This window comes from Notothenia rossii, assembly GCF_949606895.1.
Source record: "Notothenia rossii genome assembly, chromosome: 11".
NCBI classification, from domain to species: Eukaryota; Metazoa; Chordata; class Actinopteri; order Perciformes; family Nototheniidae; genus Notothenia; species Notothenia rossii.
In genome coordinates this window covers 42,023,002-42,037,288 of record NC_136910.1, presented here as the reverse complement: position 1 = coordinate 42,037,288, position 14,287 = coordinate 42,023,002, and the positions used below count along the sequence as shown (strand labels likewise).

Here is a 14,287-nt window from a genome sequence, read left to right as displayed (position 1 = left end):
GTTGCATCAACACACTGTCCTCTGTACAAACTACACTGAAACTATGCATCCCTGTAAAGAGCGACTAACCCTGCACCAGTAGTACTACTCATGCCTTTTCTGTAACTCCCTTTTGAAGGTGTGGATAGTCAACAAAGCTCTTCACATCAGGCCAAATTGGGTATTTGATTAGGGTCGAAAGAACGCAAAGGTGGATTACAAACCCACAAGCAGAGTAGTTGACCCTCTTGAGCCGGATGCCATCTTCTTACATTTAAAGAAGCCTTTTCATTGCTACTGTCAGACTGATTCCTTTGAAAATCCCGCAAGCCAGCTGCTGTTTAGTATGGCTTATATACCCAAAGGGTAGGAAGGTATGTGAAGGTCTCCTTATTCAGGGTCAATCCGCCCCCTAGTTGCAACCTCTATCTTGTGAGCCATGTCCGAGTAGACCCTATTAATATATAATCTAACAATGTAAGTAGTAGTAGTAACAGCTGTAGTAGTGTTCCAGGAAGAGAGACACAAAGATGATGTCAGAATGTTTCAGCACCATGGACAGAGACACATAGGGAGAATGGATTTATAAAATCAACATTTGATTGTTTCTGCATCATAGAGCATACAGACAAAGACTCATTTTGAATGATAGACCATGATAAACAAGGGAGTGAAAGGACTTGGCATATGTCCCAATAAACCACACTTGCGGTCCAAAGCTCTTTAGCATCTGTGTCCCACTTTTAAGATATGCCAATATGCTTAACCCACTCTGGATGTTCACTCCCTAATACTGCTTCAAAGCAGTAGTCAGACTGAGTATATGCCACACTTCATTGCAACCTGGTGTGCCAAATTAGCCTATATGTTGGCCACTAGTTTGTTTGCAAAATAAACCAACAAGTTGGAAGATGGTAATGACATAATGCATTAAATTAATACAAAATAATGCATATAGAATTAAGTATGAAATACATGACTTTCAATGATTTGTGGAAGAGTAAAAAGGGATTAAACCAAGAGAAAAGCAACAACAAAATACATCTCATCCTTAATGCACAAGTAGCATGTACAAAAACATTGCAGATGGTTACTCACTCACTTGAGCTCAACATTGTAATCAAACTTTGAATGAATAGAAGACAGTATTGTGAGGAGGTGTGGGTTTACTAGTTCATCAATCACAGTTTTGACTGAAAGAATATACGTTTTAAGCAACAGCCTTAGCTTCAAGCCTCTTGTTTTGTGTTTGTCTGCAGCCTGTCCTGCCCCACACCGCCGTGTGTCTCGTCTGTGGAGAGGCAGGGAAAGAGGACACAGTGGAGGAAGAGGAGGAGAAGTTTAACCTCATGCTCATGGAGTGCTCCATCTGCAATGAGATTGTTCATCCTAACTGTCTTAAGGTAAATTAGTCAACATTAGTATGTACTCAATAATATCAGACGGATAGAGCAGAGGCCTGTACTACGAAGCTGGTTCAACCTAACCTGGATATGTTTGAGTTAGCCGGTTGGCCTAATCCAAAACATACACGCTCTCGCTAAACTCTCCTACGACGCGGGTTATCAAGTGGATCGCTCAAGCCAGCCGTGCCCTATCTAGTTAGGTGCGCGTTCACATGAAAGGGGTGGTATTTGGAGCATTCGACCAATCACAAACATGAAGAAGCGTACTGACAGCGCAGCGTCATACTTCCTGAATGAAAAGTAAACTATAATATTAGACATATGAAGAAGTTAAACTTTAAACATCCATGACTTAAACACTTTATCCAGGATAAAAGCCACATAGTTGCACCTGCAAGGTGAATACAGCTGGTAAAAGAAAAAGTGTTTGAATGCGTACATTGACAGGTTTGTGATATCACTGCTCCGTCTAAGACACGAGTGGATCTGACTTTAATTACATTTGTCTCGAGTGTTTCGTCAACTTAATGCGTTGCTTAAAATAATACTTCTGCATACAGTATGTGACATTGTAAGTGTTGCACGGCCAGATACGGCTCAGCTGACTCAGATAAGGAAATATATGATACATTATGATGTGATATGCCGGACTGTACTTAATGTTACTCTGATCCGGTTACTTATGTTGTGGTAGATATTTAAGTAAGCTTTCTTAACGCTAATGTTATAACAGTCAGATTGCTCTGAAGATGGGAGGTGATATTCTATTAATGTTCACGTTCACAAAGTCGGTGATTTTTGCCGGCCGTCTTTCCTGCAACGGCAGCTTTTCTGTATTTCCTTTCTCCTTTAATATGACTTGATCGCTTAAAACTCCGCACACTGAGCTCTGATTGGTCAGCAGGCAGTGCTTTCACTGAGTTGAGCTCTTAGCCTGCAACCTAATCTGGTCCCGGCCAGTTTAGCCGCACAGCATAAGTTACCATGGAGATCTAACCTGCTAAAAAGAGAACCAGCTTCGTAGGACCGGAAACCCCGAGTTTTCCCTGAAGTTAGCCGGCTAAGTGAAAATCCTGCTTTGTAGTATACCCCCCAGGTGTAACTGATATGTTGATATTGATGCAGCCAAACCCACATGTACATCTTTGAAAAAAACTTGATGGTCAACTTCTAATGTATGTTTGATGACCACAAACCACACGATTGGTCCACAACTTCATTGTGTTACAGTAATAAGATATTACTTTTCTTTACATTCTTGAGTTAAAATAGGTCACATCATGCGTCACAAAAGCATAATTAAATCTGTTCCTCCATGTGCTCCTTTCCTCAGGTAAAAGATTCAAACGGAGTAGTCAATGATGAATTGCCCAACTGCTGGGAGTGCCCAAAGTGCAACCATGCTGGGAAGACAGGGAAAGTAAGTGTCTTTATGGACCTCATTCTGTATGTGTCTGAATCTTTAGATGATTAATCAGTTGACTCAGAAACTCAGAACCAGAGAAATAAAGTTGTGTTTGTTTTTCTAACCTTTTGGCCTCAAAGCAAAAAAGGGGGCCAGGATTTAAGTACGCGTCCAACCTTCCTGGCTCTCTACTGAAAGAGCCGCGGTTAAACCGGGATTCAAAAGACGAACCTGACTCGCCGATAGTCGCAACTGTGACTGCTCTGACTGCCACATCTGCTCTTAAGAGAAAGGCAGAGCGTGAGGAAGTCCCTAAGAGGAAAGATGACGAGCCACCGAAGAAACGCCCCCCCTTGCTGTCTCTGGATGGTACGCCCCGGCCGAGGATTGAGGACAACCCACTGAGGAAAAAGAGGAAACTTTTTGACACCAATGATGAACCTGTCATTGTAAAAAAGAAGGTAAGACCCTTATCTGTTGAATATACTACTAAACAAATGAAAGTCTTAACTGTAACTGAATCTGTGTTTATACTCTTTGTTAGAAGAAACTCTCAAAACCGGATGACCCTCTGACTCCCAAGCGGCACATCAAGACCGAGAACGATCACGATGAAGAAGATGATCAGGTAGATCACGAAGGAGATAGATTTTCTTTGGAAAGGATTAAGCTAAAGGGGAAAAAAGAGTATGACGACGAGGACCAAGAAGAAGATGAGGAGGGAGAGGAAACAGTGAAAAAAGAGAGAGACCGCAGTGCAGAGGACAAAGCCAAGGTGTTATTAAGTCCCCTGATAAGAACCTCTGCCATCAGAGAAAGTGAACAAACCACAAACTCTCCCAGAGCGGGACCGAGCAGCGACTCAGGAGACGCTCAGCTGAAGGCTCGCCATCAGAGACGACGGCTCCCCAACAAGGAGCTGAGCAAAGAGTTCAAACAGGAGACTCCCAAGGCAGCAGACCAGAACCACGGCTCGGTGAAGACAGAGGACGGCTCAGCCAATCACAACCGACGACAACTCAAGAAAGAGGACTCAATGACCAATCAGAATCGCAAACCGTTAAAAACAGAGGACTCTTCGACTAATCAGAGCCGCAGGGCCCTTAAAACGGAGGAGGGTTTGACCAATCAAAACAGGCGGCCACTGAAAACCGAGGACAGTCTGGCCAATCAAAACCACAGGCCTGTAAAAACTGAGCCTGAGAACGAGGTGGACGAGCAAAAGCCAAGATGGCCTCTTAATAACGGCGGCAGTGATCTGGGGGACTGGCTGCCACACAGGGGGCGAGAGGGGAACGACACGACGCGTGGTTACTCACCGCTCGGATGGAACAGGGGCACCCAGATCACACCGATATGCCCCCGACCACTCCCCTGCAGGTCCCCGCCAAAATGCATCCAAATGGAGCGCCATGTGATCCGTCCTCCTCCCATCAGCCCCCCGCCGGACAGACTCTCACTGAACGACGGAGAAACACACGTGATGCGCAGGGAGATGTGGATGACGGTTTTCAGTCACTTGACTCACAGAGACCTCTGCGTGTGCATGCGTGTCTGCAGGACGTGGAACAGATGGTGAGTTTCAGATGCCCTTTGTAGTTTTAACACAAGTACAGTATCCCACAGTTCATTTGACATTAAAGAGGCTCTAAAAGAGGGGTTTCCCTTTCCTTTACGTTGTATAGGTTTTTGAGCACGTAAATGGTCAAATTTGTCTGAACGCCTTAATTGGACTCCTTTGGAATTGGACTTTACTTTTGGAACATAGTGATAGCTCTATGTAATGCTCACGCTTCTATTGGCTATCGCTTTTGATACATTGTAAGGGCGGGACATCTCTAAGTGGTTAACCAATCACAATTGAGCCGGCCAGCTAACCAATCAGAGCAGACTTGGCTCTGGTTTTAGACAGAAGGTGAAAAGAGATGCTGCAGCACAGGCAGTATGAGAAAAATAAAGAACTTTTTGAACATTAAAGCATGGAGACATGTCTCAGTAGGAACACAAAATACAAGTATGAACCTGAAACAATGTGCATGATATATAGATATATATTTAAATATCTGCTGTGTTTCTCACCAGGTGCTGCGATAAGAGGCTCTGGAAGCACATCAATCTGAACCGGTGTAAGTCCATCACTCCTCTCATGCTGAGCGGGATCATCCGCAGGCAGCCAGTGGCTCTGGACCTCAGCTGGACCAACATCTCCAAAAAACAACTCAGCTGGCTCATCAACAGACTGCCAGGTAAATACATTCAACCAGCAAAACAATGCATTAGGTTTGAGTTTGAATGAAAACGCAATAAATGAGACCATTTTGGAGGAAGATGAGCGGGCTCTTAGTGTGTTCTAAATACCACAAGAAACAGATGGGGGATCAAAACCACTGATGCATTATAAACGAGTAAGATCTGATGGCCTTTGACATTTCATCTCACTACATAATTATGAGTTTGGTTGGTTCCAGAAGAAAAGTATAATTAACTAAATTCAACCTAACCAACCCCTTATGCATTAGCTCATGGAGTAATTGTTCCCATTTATAAGTCCCCAGATTCCCAATTTAGAGATACCATTACATTTATATAAACTTTCAGTATAAGTATGTTCTTACTCACCAATTTGCACTGATGTAGTCTGCAAAAAAGTATGTACTGAGGTCAGTAAAATCACTGTTCCAAGAATTGATGAAAAACAGTATATGTTTACGTTGCATGGGCAGTTTTTAGTTAAATTCCCAAATGTGACCATATGGCTCCTCCAACTGGATAATGATATCCCCAGAGGCTCCTGAATAAAGATTTCTTTTTTTCTTCTAAATGTCTCTGCTGGATCAGTCAGCTAATTGGATAAAAGTACTCACTGTGTGTGTGGGTGTATTGTGTGAGCTCAGTTTAACTAAAACTCTGGAGACGGGAGAAGCTGAAAAATAGGTCACCTTCTTCAACAGACAGAATGTGAGTCTGCATTATATTTAGTTTGCAGGGAAGCTTCCTGTGGCCACATAGAAGAGACTTTGTGAAACTTACAGAAAAGCATTGCATTGTAGCTTAGTAGTAGTAGGCAGATGGACCATTCAATACTTGTTCTGCAAATCCCTAACAACATGTAACAATAATTATCCTTCCTCACACACCACAGGATATAAGATCATAAATATTTAACATCGCCAATTTAAAACAAAAATGTATTAAAACATCATCAATATTGGCTTTGCTGACCATCCTGATTCCAGCGTTGTGTGTTTCCCACTTTATCGTAAAAAGTGTCTAACCTGAGGTCCTGTTTGTCCTCCTGTCCCGTCAGGTCTGCGGGTGCTGCTGTTGTCAGGGTGCTCCTGGGTGGCGGTCTCTGCCCTCTGCACCTCCAGCTGTCCTCTCCTGCGGACCCTGGATGTTCAGTGGGTCGAGGGACTGAAAGACGCCCAGATGAGGGACCTGCTGTCTCCTCCTACAGATAACAGGCCAGGTACCAGCCTGCCCTTCACACACACTGTGGAAAACAGTTATTCTGACAGAACCCCTTACATGCATACAAAGAATAGACACATGGAAAAATGTGATGTAGCATATTTCTTTACATAGTCTTATTTATGTGAGAAACCAACACAAGAGAATTGTATTACAAAGAATTATGACATCTATGCAGATTTAGAGTTCGATTTGTTGGTATCCACTATTAAAGACTGAACATGTTTTAATATATATATATTGGTTGAACTACTTTCAAACTATTTGTAGGAACAATTTAAGAAATGTTTATCACATGAAACATTTAAAAGATTGTCTCGATAGTTATTAGTCTTTTTAGAGGCTAAACACAAGTGGGAGTATTTTGACAATTATTCAGAGTGAATATACACATAACATTTATATTTAAAAATGTCAGTAGAGGCTCTGCAGTTTTTTTGCCAAAGTTACTCACATAGGAAAAGCGCTGCGTGTATTTCCGACTATTTTTAGCTGCGGATTATTACTATATTGGTCCTCAGTGATTATAGCATTCTGGTTATGTGGGATTAACTCAAAATAAGGTACCATGTCCTTGTTTCTCTTAATGAGGGAACATTTCACCCAGTGGCTCAGTGATGTTGGGAAAATAGTTTTTGAACAATAGTGGTCAATGGCGCAAGATAAAGTTACAAACTTTCGGATGGTAGCTTGTGTTAGTATTTTTTATATTTTATTTTATTATGTGCCCTGTTTCTGATCGGACTAAGGTACTGTACATTTGGTTTTCCATATAAGGATACCACTGCACTGATACAGTAAATATGAATACATGAATGTCTTCATATACTATAAAGTGTACAAAGCATTATTTTTTTTAGAAGGAACTTACTATAACAGAATGTGCCATTTTGACTGCCTTTTTTTGCGCAAGGCTAAATCAAATAAACTGAATTATAATGTATTCATCCCCTCTTTTCGATACTTTGCAGGTCAGTTGGACAACAGGAGTAAGCTGCGGAACGTGGAGGTCCTGCGGCTGGCGGGCCTGGACATCACGGACACGTCTCTGCGCCTCCTCATCCGCTACATGCCCTCGCTGTCCAAGCTGGACCTCAGCTACTGCAACCACGTCACGGACCAGTCGGTCAACATCCTGACGGCGGCCGGGACGACCACCAGAGACTCGCTCACTGACATCAACCTGTCAGGTAGGAGCCGGTCGTGGTTGGCTGTAAGTCCGCCTGCATTTGACTTGCTCCCCCTAGTGGCTCAATTCTGCATTCCTAATTGAATGGCAAAGTCACGGTGGATAGTGGATATGTTAAATCTATACATCAATTCCATAGATGCAATTGGAACATTTTCCTCTAAGGTAACAACATCATTTACAATCCTGCAGAGCATTATACAAAGTATGCGCTTAGTTTTAACAAACAAAAATTCCAGTCGTTATGTTAGTCCAAAACCCAAAGATATTATTTTTGATGTGATATACAGAGAAAAACAGAAAATCTCTACTTTTGTAATGCTGAAAAAAGCAGTTTCTGACATTTTGGCATTCAAATATTTAGATTTTGAAATAATGGCAATTATTTTATTGTCAGTTTTCTTTTCCATTAGTTGTATTTTTATTCTCAACTACAGCTCTAGTGGATTTAAAAACATAAATCAATCCATACACCTGCATTTTTTTGTGGTTAAGTGCAATAGTTAATATGCACACTTTAGTAAAAAGAATGCGGTCCAATACTACAATCCTGTAATAAATCTGATCAGGGTTTCTGTTGAAACTATTTCAGAGAGGTTGTCTTTTTTTCACAAAGGCTAAAAAGATTGAAGTCAGACACTTTTGTTCCAGCAATACAATCAAATGTGAAAAGCATTAAATTAGAGAGCCATTATGGAAGCAGCTGAGGGGCAAATGCATTTTGGCTTTCTGTGTCAAACAGTTCTCACCATAGAGAACCTTTTGGCTTCACGTCTTATAACATCCTAGTGTTGATTAATCCCTACATGTCATATCTTTTGTCAGTATCGGTGACCCGTTATACTCCATGTGTTCCTTCTCTCCTAACACGGTGTCTCCCTGCAGTCTGTAACAGGGTCACTGACCAGTCGCTGACCTACTTCAAGCGCTGTGGGAGCGTCTGTCACATCGACCTGCGATACTGCAAGCAGGTGACCAAGGAGGGCTGCGACCAGTTCATCGCAGAAATGTCCGTCAGCGTGCAGTTTGAACTGATAGAGGAGAAACTGCTGCAAAAGATCAGCTAGGAGCACACTGTGACATTTAACATTTAAGTGAAACTACTGTCCACACGGAGGCAGCAGATGACTTGTGGAGAACGACGCTGTGTTTCGTCAACATATGCAGACGACTCAACAGACACCAGGACCGTCTGTCTGTCTCTGTGAAACCATGAAAAGGGAAGCTGTGCTGCTAAGCCCGAATGTAAAAAAAAATGGAAATCTTGTCCTGTTAAGGCAATATCGCAAAAATGTTTCTGTTGTTGTTTGCACCCGTTTATAAATTATTTATTTCTTTATATATTGATTGTTTATGTATTGTATCATGACTATCTTTTGGTGTTTATAGATTATTTTTTGTTCAAATGCAAAGTTTGTTGCATTAGAGTAATATTTTTGTATCAGAAAGTGTTTCATACATTTATGTGCAGTATTTATGCACCACTGTACAGTATCATACCATTGGAATTGATAATCAATCGGCATTACTGTTACACTCTTTATTGTTGAGAGGCAAAGGTCCAATTATATGTTGCCAAAACGTAGGATGGTAGCTTGTTTGTATTTTTTATATTTTATTATGTGCCCTGTTTCTGTTCGGACTAAGGTACTGTACATTTTGTTTTCCGTATAAGGATACCATTTGCACTGATACAGTAAATATGAATACATGAATGTTTTCACACATACACTATAAAGTGTACAAAGCATATTTTTTCAATAATGTCCGGCTATTTCTGCTAACAGCTTCTAGTTATCAGGGTTATATTAACACATAGCTGCAAACAAACGTCTCTCTGCTTGTGAAAGGAAGCGCTTTATCTCCGCATGCAGCAAAGAAATATGCTTACACCACAGTCAATAGATTCAGTAACTGTGTAACAATATAATCACCTGTTTACTCCAGTCATTATCCAAACTCCATATAATCAAAAAGAGGTGAATTCTTCTGGAAATAAAGACACAACAAAGTCCAGGAAAATATCACATTTGCAAAAATCTTATAGAAGAGACATGTTTCTCCTATTTGTCAAAAATGCAATGTGTAAAGAAATGTATCGCGTATGTTCCCCTGACTGCACACATTTGAGCAAAGTGAGCAGAATACTGTTCTTTTCAAAAGGGCAAAATATTGTATTTAGAAGATGTAAAGCAATTATCGATAAATCATTCCAGCCATCCATCTCCGAACACCAGCTTCTGACATAAGGTTAAGAAATCCTGTTAAAAACCAAAAGCACTGTTTCTTTTTTGTAAAATATGAGACAGGATTTATGGCCCGATGCCATTCAGTATTTGCCATTTGAAGAAACTGCAAAATAAAAACGTATTTCATAAAAGATTTGCGCATATGTAAAAGTAAAATAGGATTTGTTGATTGTTTTATTTTGTAGATTATACTGAAGACCACTATTGACACTGACTCTTCATTTTAAATCATGCTTTAAAAGTTGTATTTGAATTTAGTTAAACATCTGATGATAAAGTACTTGCAGCCGATGCTGTCAGACAGCAGCCTTTTCACAAATGACACATTTATTCATCATAGTTTTTGAAGCCATTGCAAAAAAGATAGTTTTGCTATTTAAAAAGAAGATGTTTAGAAATCAATGGTTTGATAGGTACGCATTTTTCTTGAAAAAAACTTTTTTAAGGATAAAGCAACTTTGCAATAGTGTTTGATTTTCAGAGGATTGGTTTACATTTGCATTGTATCTGTTTATTTTTTTTACTTAACCACCATGTCTCCATGAACATTTTAGTGACTGTAAATCTGTACATAATGTACATGTAAAGCCTCTAGGAAAAGTTAAGTCAACCTTTCAGATATTAAATTCATTTTAAATACTGAGCTGTGTGCATTTGAAGCCTTTGTTTAAAGGGGCCCTATTATGCTTTTTGGGGGGTTTCTCTTTCCTATAATGTTTTGTTTGTGTGCATGTACATGGTCTGCAAAGGCAAACATCCCAAAGTTCCCTCCGGAGGGAGTTTCTCTCCCACACACCTCGTTCTATTTGCTAGCGCGCCAACACATTGTACATGATAGGCTAAGGGGCGGGACATCTCTAAGCAGTTGGCCAATCAGAGCATACTGGGCTCTGGTTTCAGACAGAGGGTGAAAAGAGGTGCTGCAGCACAGGCAGTATGAGAAAAATAAAGAGCTTTTGAACATTCAAAGATTTTAAACATGTCCCAGTATAGCCACAGAATACAAATATGAATCCTGAAAATGAACATAATAGGGCCCTTTAAGTAAGAAACATAATTATAAAAAGAAACAATGCAAATCAGAAAAGTGACAATTAACCAAATGCCAACCACTCAACTGTCAAAGTGAACAAAATCAAGCCGTTTACAAATGAAAAGCAGATTTTTACTTTCTGGTTTGTAGTACTGCATTTTATTGAATCTAATAAATCATTTTCCCAAAATAAAAAGGTTCAACATTCCAAAATATAAAGATCCAGGATTATGAGTGCGGCTCATGATGACCTCCTACTCTGAAAGTACTGTAGCTGCCCATGAATGACATCTTTGAGAATCAGCAGCATCGACAAACAGACGTACAGTTACAGCGTTGGTTACAGTACATGTGTCAGAGTTCAGATCTGAAGCAGATGACGACAAAAAGTGCTAGAAAGTGCGACCATGGCAGACGCAACTTTAATTGTGAGTGTAACACGATCAGATAAATGAGGAACCATCCGACCAAAAACAGTAGATACATTCTGAAGAACGGTAGATTTAATTTAATATAACTTTAAAATCATGTTGTCTCCCAAGTGAATGGAAAAATATACATTTAATGAATTATAAGTAAACAACAATATAAGCTACCTATGCGATTCACTTAACAGCTTTTTTATTTATTTTTTAAACGTACCACAGGCATACTGTACACACAGATATTTTAGTGACATCTGAGTTAAATGGATCTCATGACAAGAAAACAAAACGTTTCTTTTGCATAACAGGTTAAAGTAAACCAAGCTTCCTCTACTTCTCACTGTGTGATATTTGGAGGGACGCCTCGACAACATGACAAAGGGTTTGTTGATGTCACACTCAGAAAAGAGGAAATAGCACCTGTCACCTACCTAGGATTTCCACATGTCAACGGACAACACAAAGAAAAGACACTTGGTAGACTCGGAAACTAAATGGTATTGCTTGGTGGCAGTTATTTAAATTTAAAGAGGGATGATTCCTAGATTAAAATAGTACAAACAAAGTCTTTCACTCAAGGCTAACCTATTAACTTCTTATTAGCAAATGGTCTTCCTCAGGAGAAGGACGAGGCAATTCAGAGGATCTCCTGTCATGGACCTAAGATCACGGACGCTGACCTTTTACTGCTGATGAAGCCCGTGGAATTTGAAAACCTAGTAAAAAGTGACTGATTGAGCCTTGAGTTCATATTTTTTGTCAAACTGCTGTTTTGAAATAAGTTGAATTACCAATAAACTCAAGCCATTGTAACAGGAATGTAGTGCAGCCTGTGGTGTGACCAAGAAGAGTTTATTTTCCGTTCAAGTTTGTGCACTTTTAGATAACAATCACATCCTTCACACAGCAAAGTGTTCCAATATTTACTATTACACCCTTTTTTTCCTAAATTTCATTTGAGAAAAAACAGAGTAAACTATCACACCAAGCTTGCTGGCGATGCGACGCATCAACTGTGAAATCCTAACCAAATATCGATCAAAAAGGCATGACGTTTGGCACCTTACACCCTCCTGTGTGTGAGACGAGATGACCTGGTGCTCGGATTAATAAATACACATTTAATAAAAACACATGTAAGTCTCTTTTTTTTCTGATATTGCACATCCTATAAGAACACTGAGGGAGATAACATGGTGTCATGTGGCATGACTGTGTAAACCATATTGACTCTAACCCTGGGATCTTATATTTTTCTGCTCCTCTTCACCGCACACAACAATCCGATCCGCTTCAAGTATCTGTGGCACCCCTTCCTCTCCTCCCCTTTCTCTCCTCTCCTGTGAGTAAAATCTAACAACAGCCAATAGAGAGCAGAACGTGATGGCAGGGGTTTCTACTGTGTGTTTAACAGACCAAAGAGAGAAAGAGTGAGTGTCCCGGTGCAGCTGATGACGGTCCACCAGGAGGAGAAGTGGGTCTGGAACATGAGTTAGTAAGGAGGGGAAAAACAAACCGAGGAAGGCCAGAGGCACCAGTCTGGTTTCAAACACCGGGGAGTTGCCGGCGCCCGTGCAGCTTTAGGCCCTGCGAGGCGTCATGCACAGCAGTTCATCCTCAGGGAGAAATTCAGGGTTCTGGCACGTGCACGCCTGAGGGCTGCTCCGACGCTCACACACAGAGTTTTAAGACTTGAAGACGTGCACGGCCCGCACTACATACTGCCTGCAGATGGGGCACTCGCTCATCCTCTTTCCACATTTGGTGCAGGTTACCATGTGACCACATTCCAGCAGCACGCAGTCGATGATGGCATCCATGCAGATGCGACACAAGTTATCATCAGCTGCCAGCTGAGCTTTGACACCATCTGTGGATGGAAAACAGTTATTCTTCAGTTACAATGGGTCTCTGCAGGGTCGTCAAACTACAAGAGAAATACAGATGGTGTACAGTATAACAACACCCAAGTTAAGCTGCTGCAGTATGAATATAAACATGATTGATCACTGTTTGTTTATCAGCAGCAGTTCCTCTCTTATGTATCCCTGTACTGCAACAGGTTTGTAGCTGTTATTTAGTATCACAGTTGGTTAGTAAAAACATTTTCCCAAACATAACTGTTATGAAAAAGTGCCCTTGCTTTGTGCATTGTTAGTTTAACAATTAAGGTAGTTACGTTGAAAAATGACTGATCTGATCCACTAAAGTCACGCACAGTGTTATTTCAGTAAGGCCTATTGTGGGATTGGAGTTATACAAACAAATGTATATTTATGTTGAAATTCCTCAGGATAAAATTGAAATGTAGTGTTTTAAACATGTTGAAAAACATCATCATGCAGTGGAAAATGTAACTGCACAAACAAAGTGAGATATTAATGGTAGAGGGGTGGTCATGGAGAAATGGAAAACTAAATGATGTGACTTACCTAGGATAATATATTTGTCTTCCAATAAGGTGGATGGGACAACTATGTTAAATGTTTAAAATAACTGACATGTTACTTTTAAAAACCAAGCAATCAGAACAGAGAAGTGCACCCGGTTAAAGTTACCAAAGGGGCCCTATTATGATGGTTCTGATTGGTTAGCTGGCCAGCTCTGTTGTGATTGGTCAACCGCCTAGAGATGTCCCGCCCCTTAGCCTATGAAGTACAATGTATTGGAGCACTAGTCTATAGAAGTGCCAGTGTTTCAAAGTGATGTCATTATTTTAAAAGTAAACCAAGGAGTCCAATGGAGGGATTTCAGGTGGGGGGGGGACGGGGGGGGACAGAGATTTTAGCCTTTGCAAACCATTTACATGCACAAAATATATGAAACACTACAAGAAAGGGAAAAACCCATGGCATAATAAGGCCCCTTTAAATGTCTGATTGCTGTCTGAGAGCTCAGTGGCCTATATCTGGCTCCTGCTCCCATCTTGTACGACGGTTATACATCACTGGAGCTGCCTGCTGTCCCTAAATGTCTGAATATCAAGTGGGCTAGTATGATCCTCAACCTCTTATTTCAACAAAAGAGCCTCTATGAAGCTCAATAATGTAATTACACCTGAAGGAGACATGCTGCTACTGAAGTCACATGATGGCTCATGGAGAAGTAAAAGCTCTTAGACGGTGCCTTA

The 14,287-nt window shown here is 40.8% G+C and overlaps 2 protein-coding genes across 9 annotated transcripts in view; one reads left to right on the top strand and one right to left on the bottom strand.

Moving 5' to 3' along the window:
* The window catches only part of kdm2bb (lysine (K)-specific demethylase 2Bb), a 27,863-nt gene extending 15,207 nt beyond the window's left edge, over nt 1–12,656 (top strand). The window contains exons 14-21 of one of the 3 annotated variants that reach the window (XM_079657762.1): nt 1,239–1,382; nt 2,719–2,805; nt 2,931–3,251; nt 3,335–4,365; nt 4,873–5,036; nt 6,098–6,259; nt 7,233–7,451; nt 8,336–12,656. In XM_079657762.1, the coding sequence (XP_079513888.1) occupies nt 1,239–1,382; nt 2,719–2,805; nt 2,931–3,251; nt 3,335–4,365; nt 4,873–5,036; nt 6,098–6,259; nt 7,233–7,451; nt 8,336–8,517 (2,310 nt within the window). In that variant the 3' untranslated portion in view covers nt 8,518–12,656. Of the gene's footprint in view, nt 1–1,238; nt 1,383–2,718; nt 2,807–2,922; nt 3,252–3,334; nt 4,366–4,872; nt 5,037–6,097; nt 6,260–7,232; nt 7,475–8,335 lie in introns of all 3 variants that reach the window. The other 2 variants (XM_079657761.1, XM_079657763.1) reach the window with 2 other exon arrangements.
* rnf34b (ring finger protein 34b) overlaps nt 11,218–14,287 on the bottom strand; it is a 19,025-nt gene continuing 15,955 nt past the window's right edge. For all 6 annotated transcript variants that reach the window (XM_079657767.1, XM_079657766.1, XM_079657764.1 and 3 more), the window contains one exon: nt 11,218–13,027. In XM_079657767.1, coding sequence (XP_079513893.1) covers nt 12,843–13,027 — 185 coding nt within the window. In that variant the 3' untranslated portion in view covers nt 11,218–12,842. The remainder of the gene's footprint in view (nt 13,028–14,287) is intronic.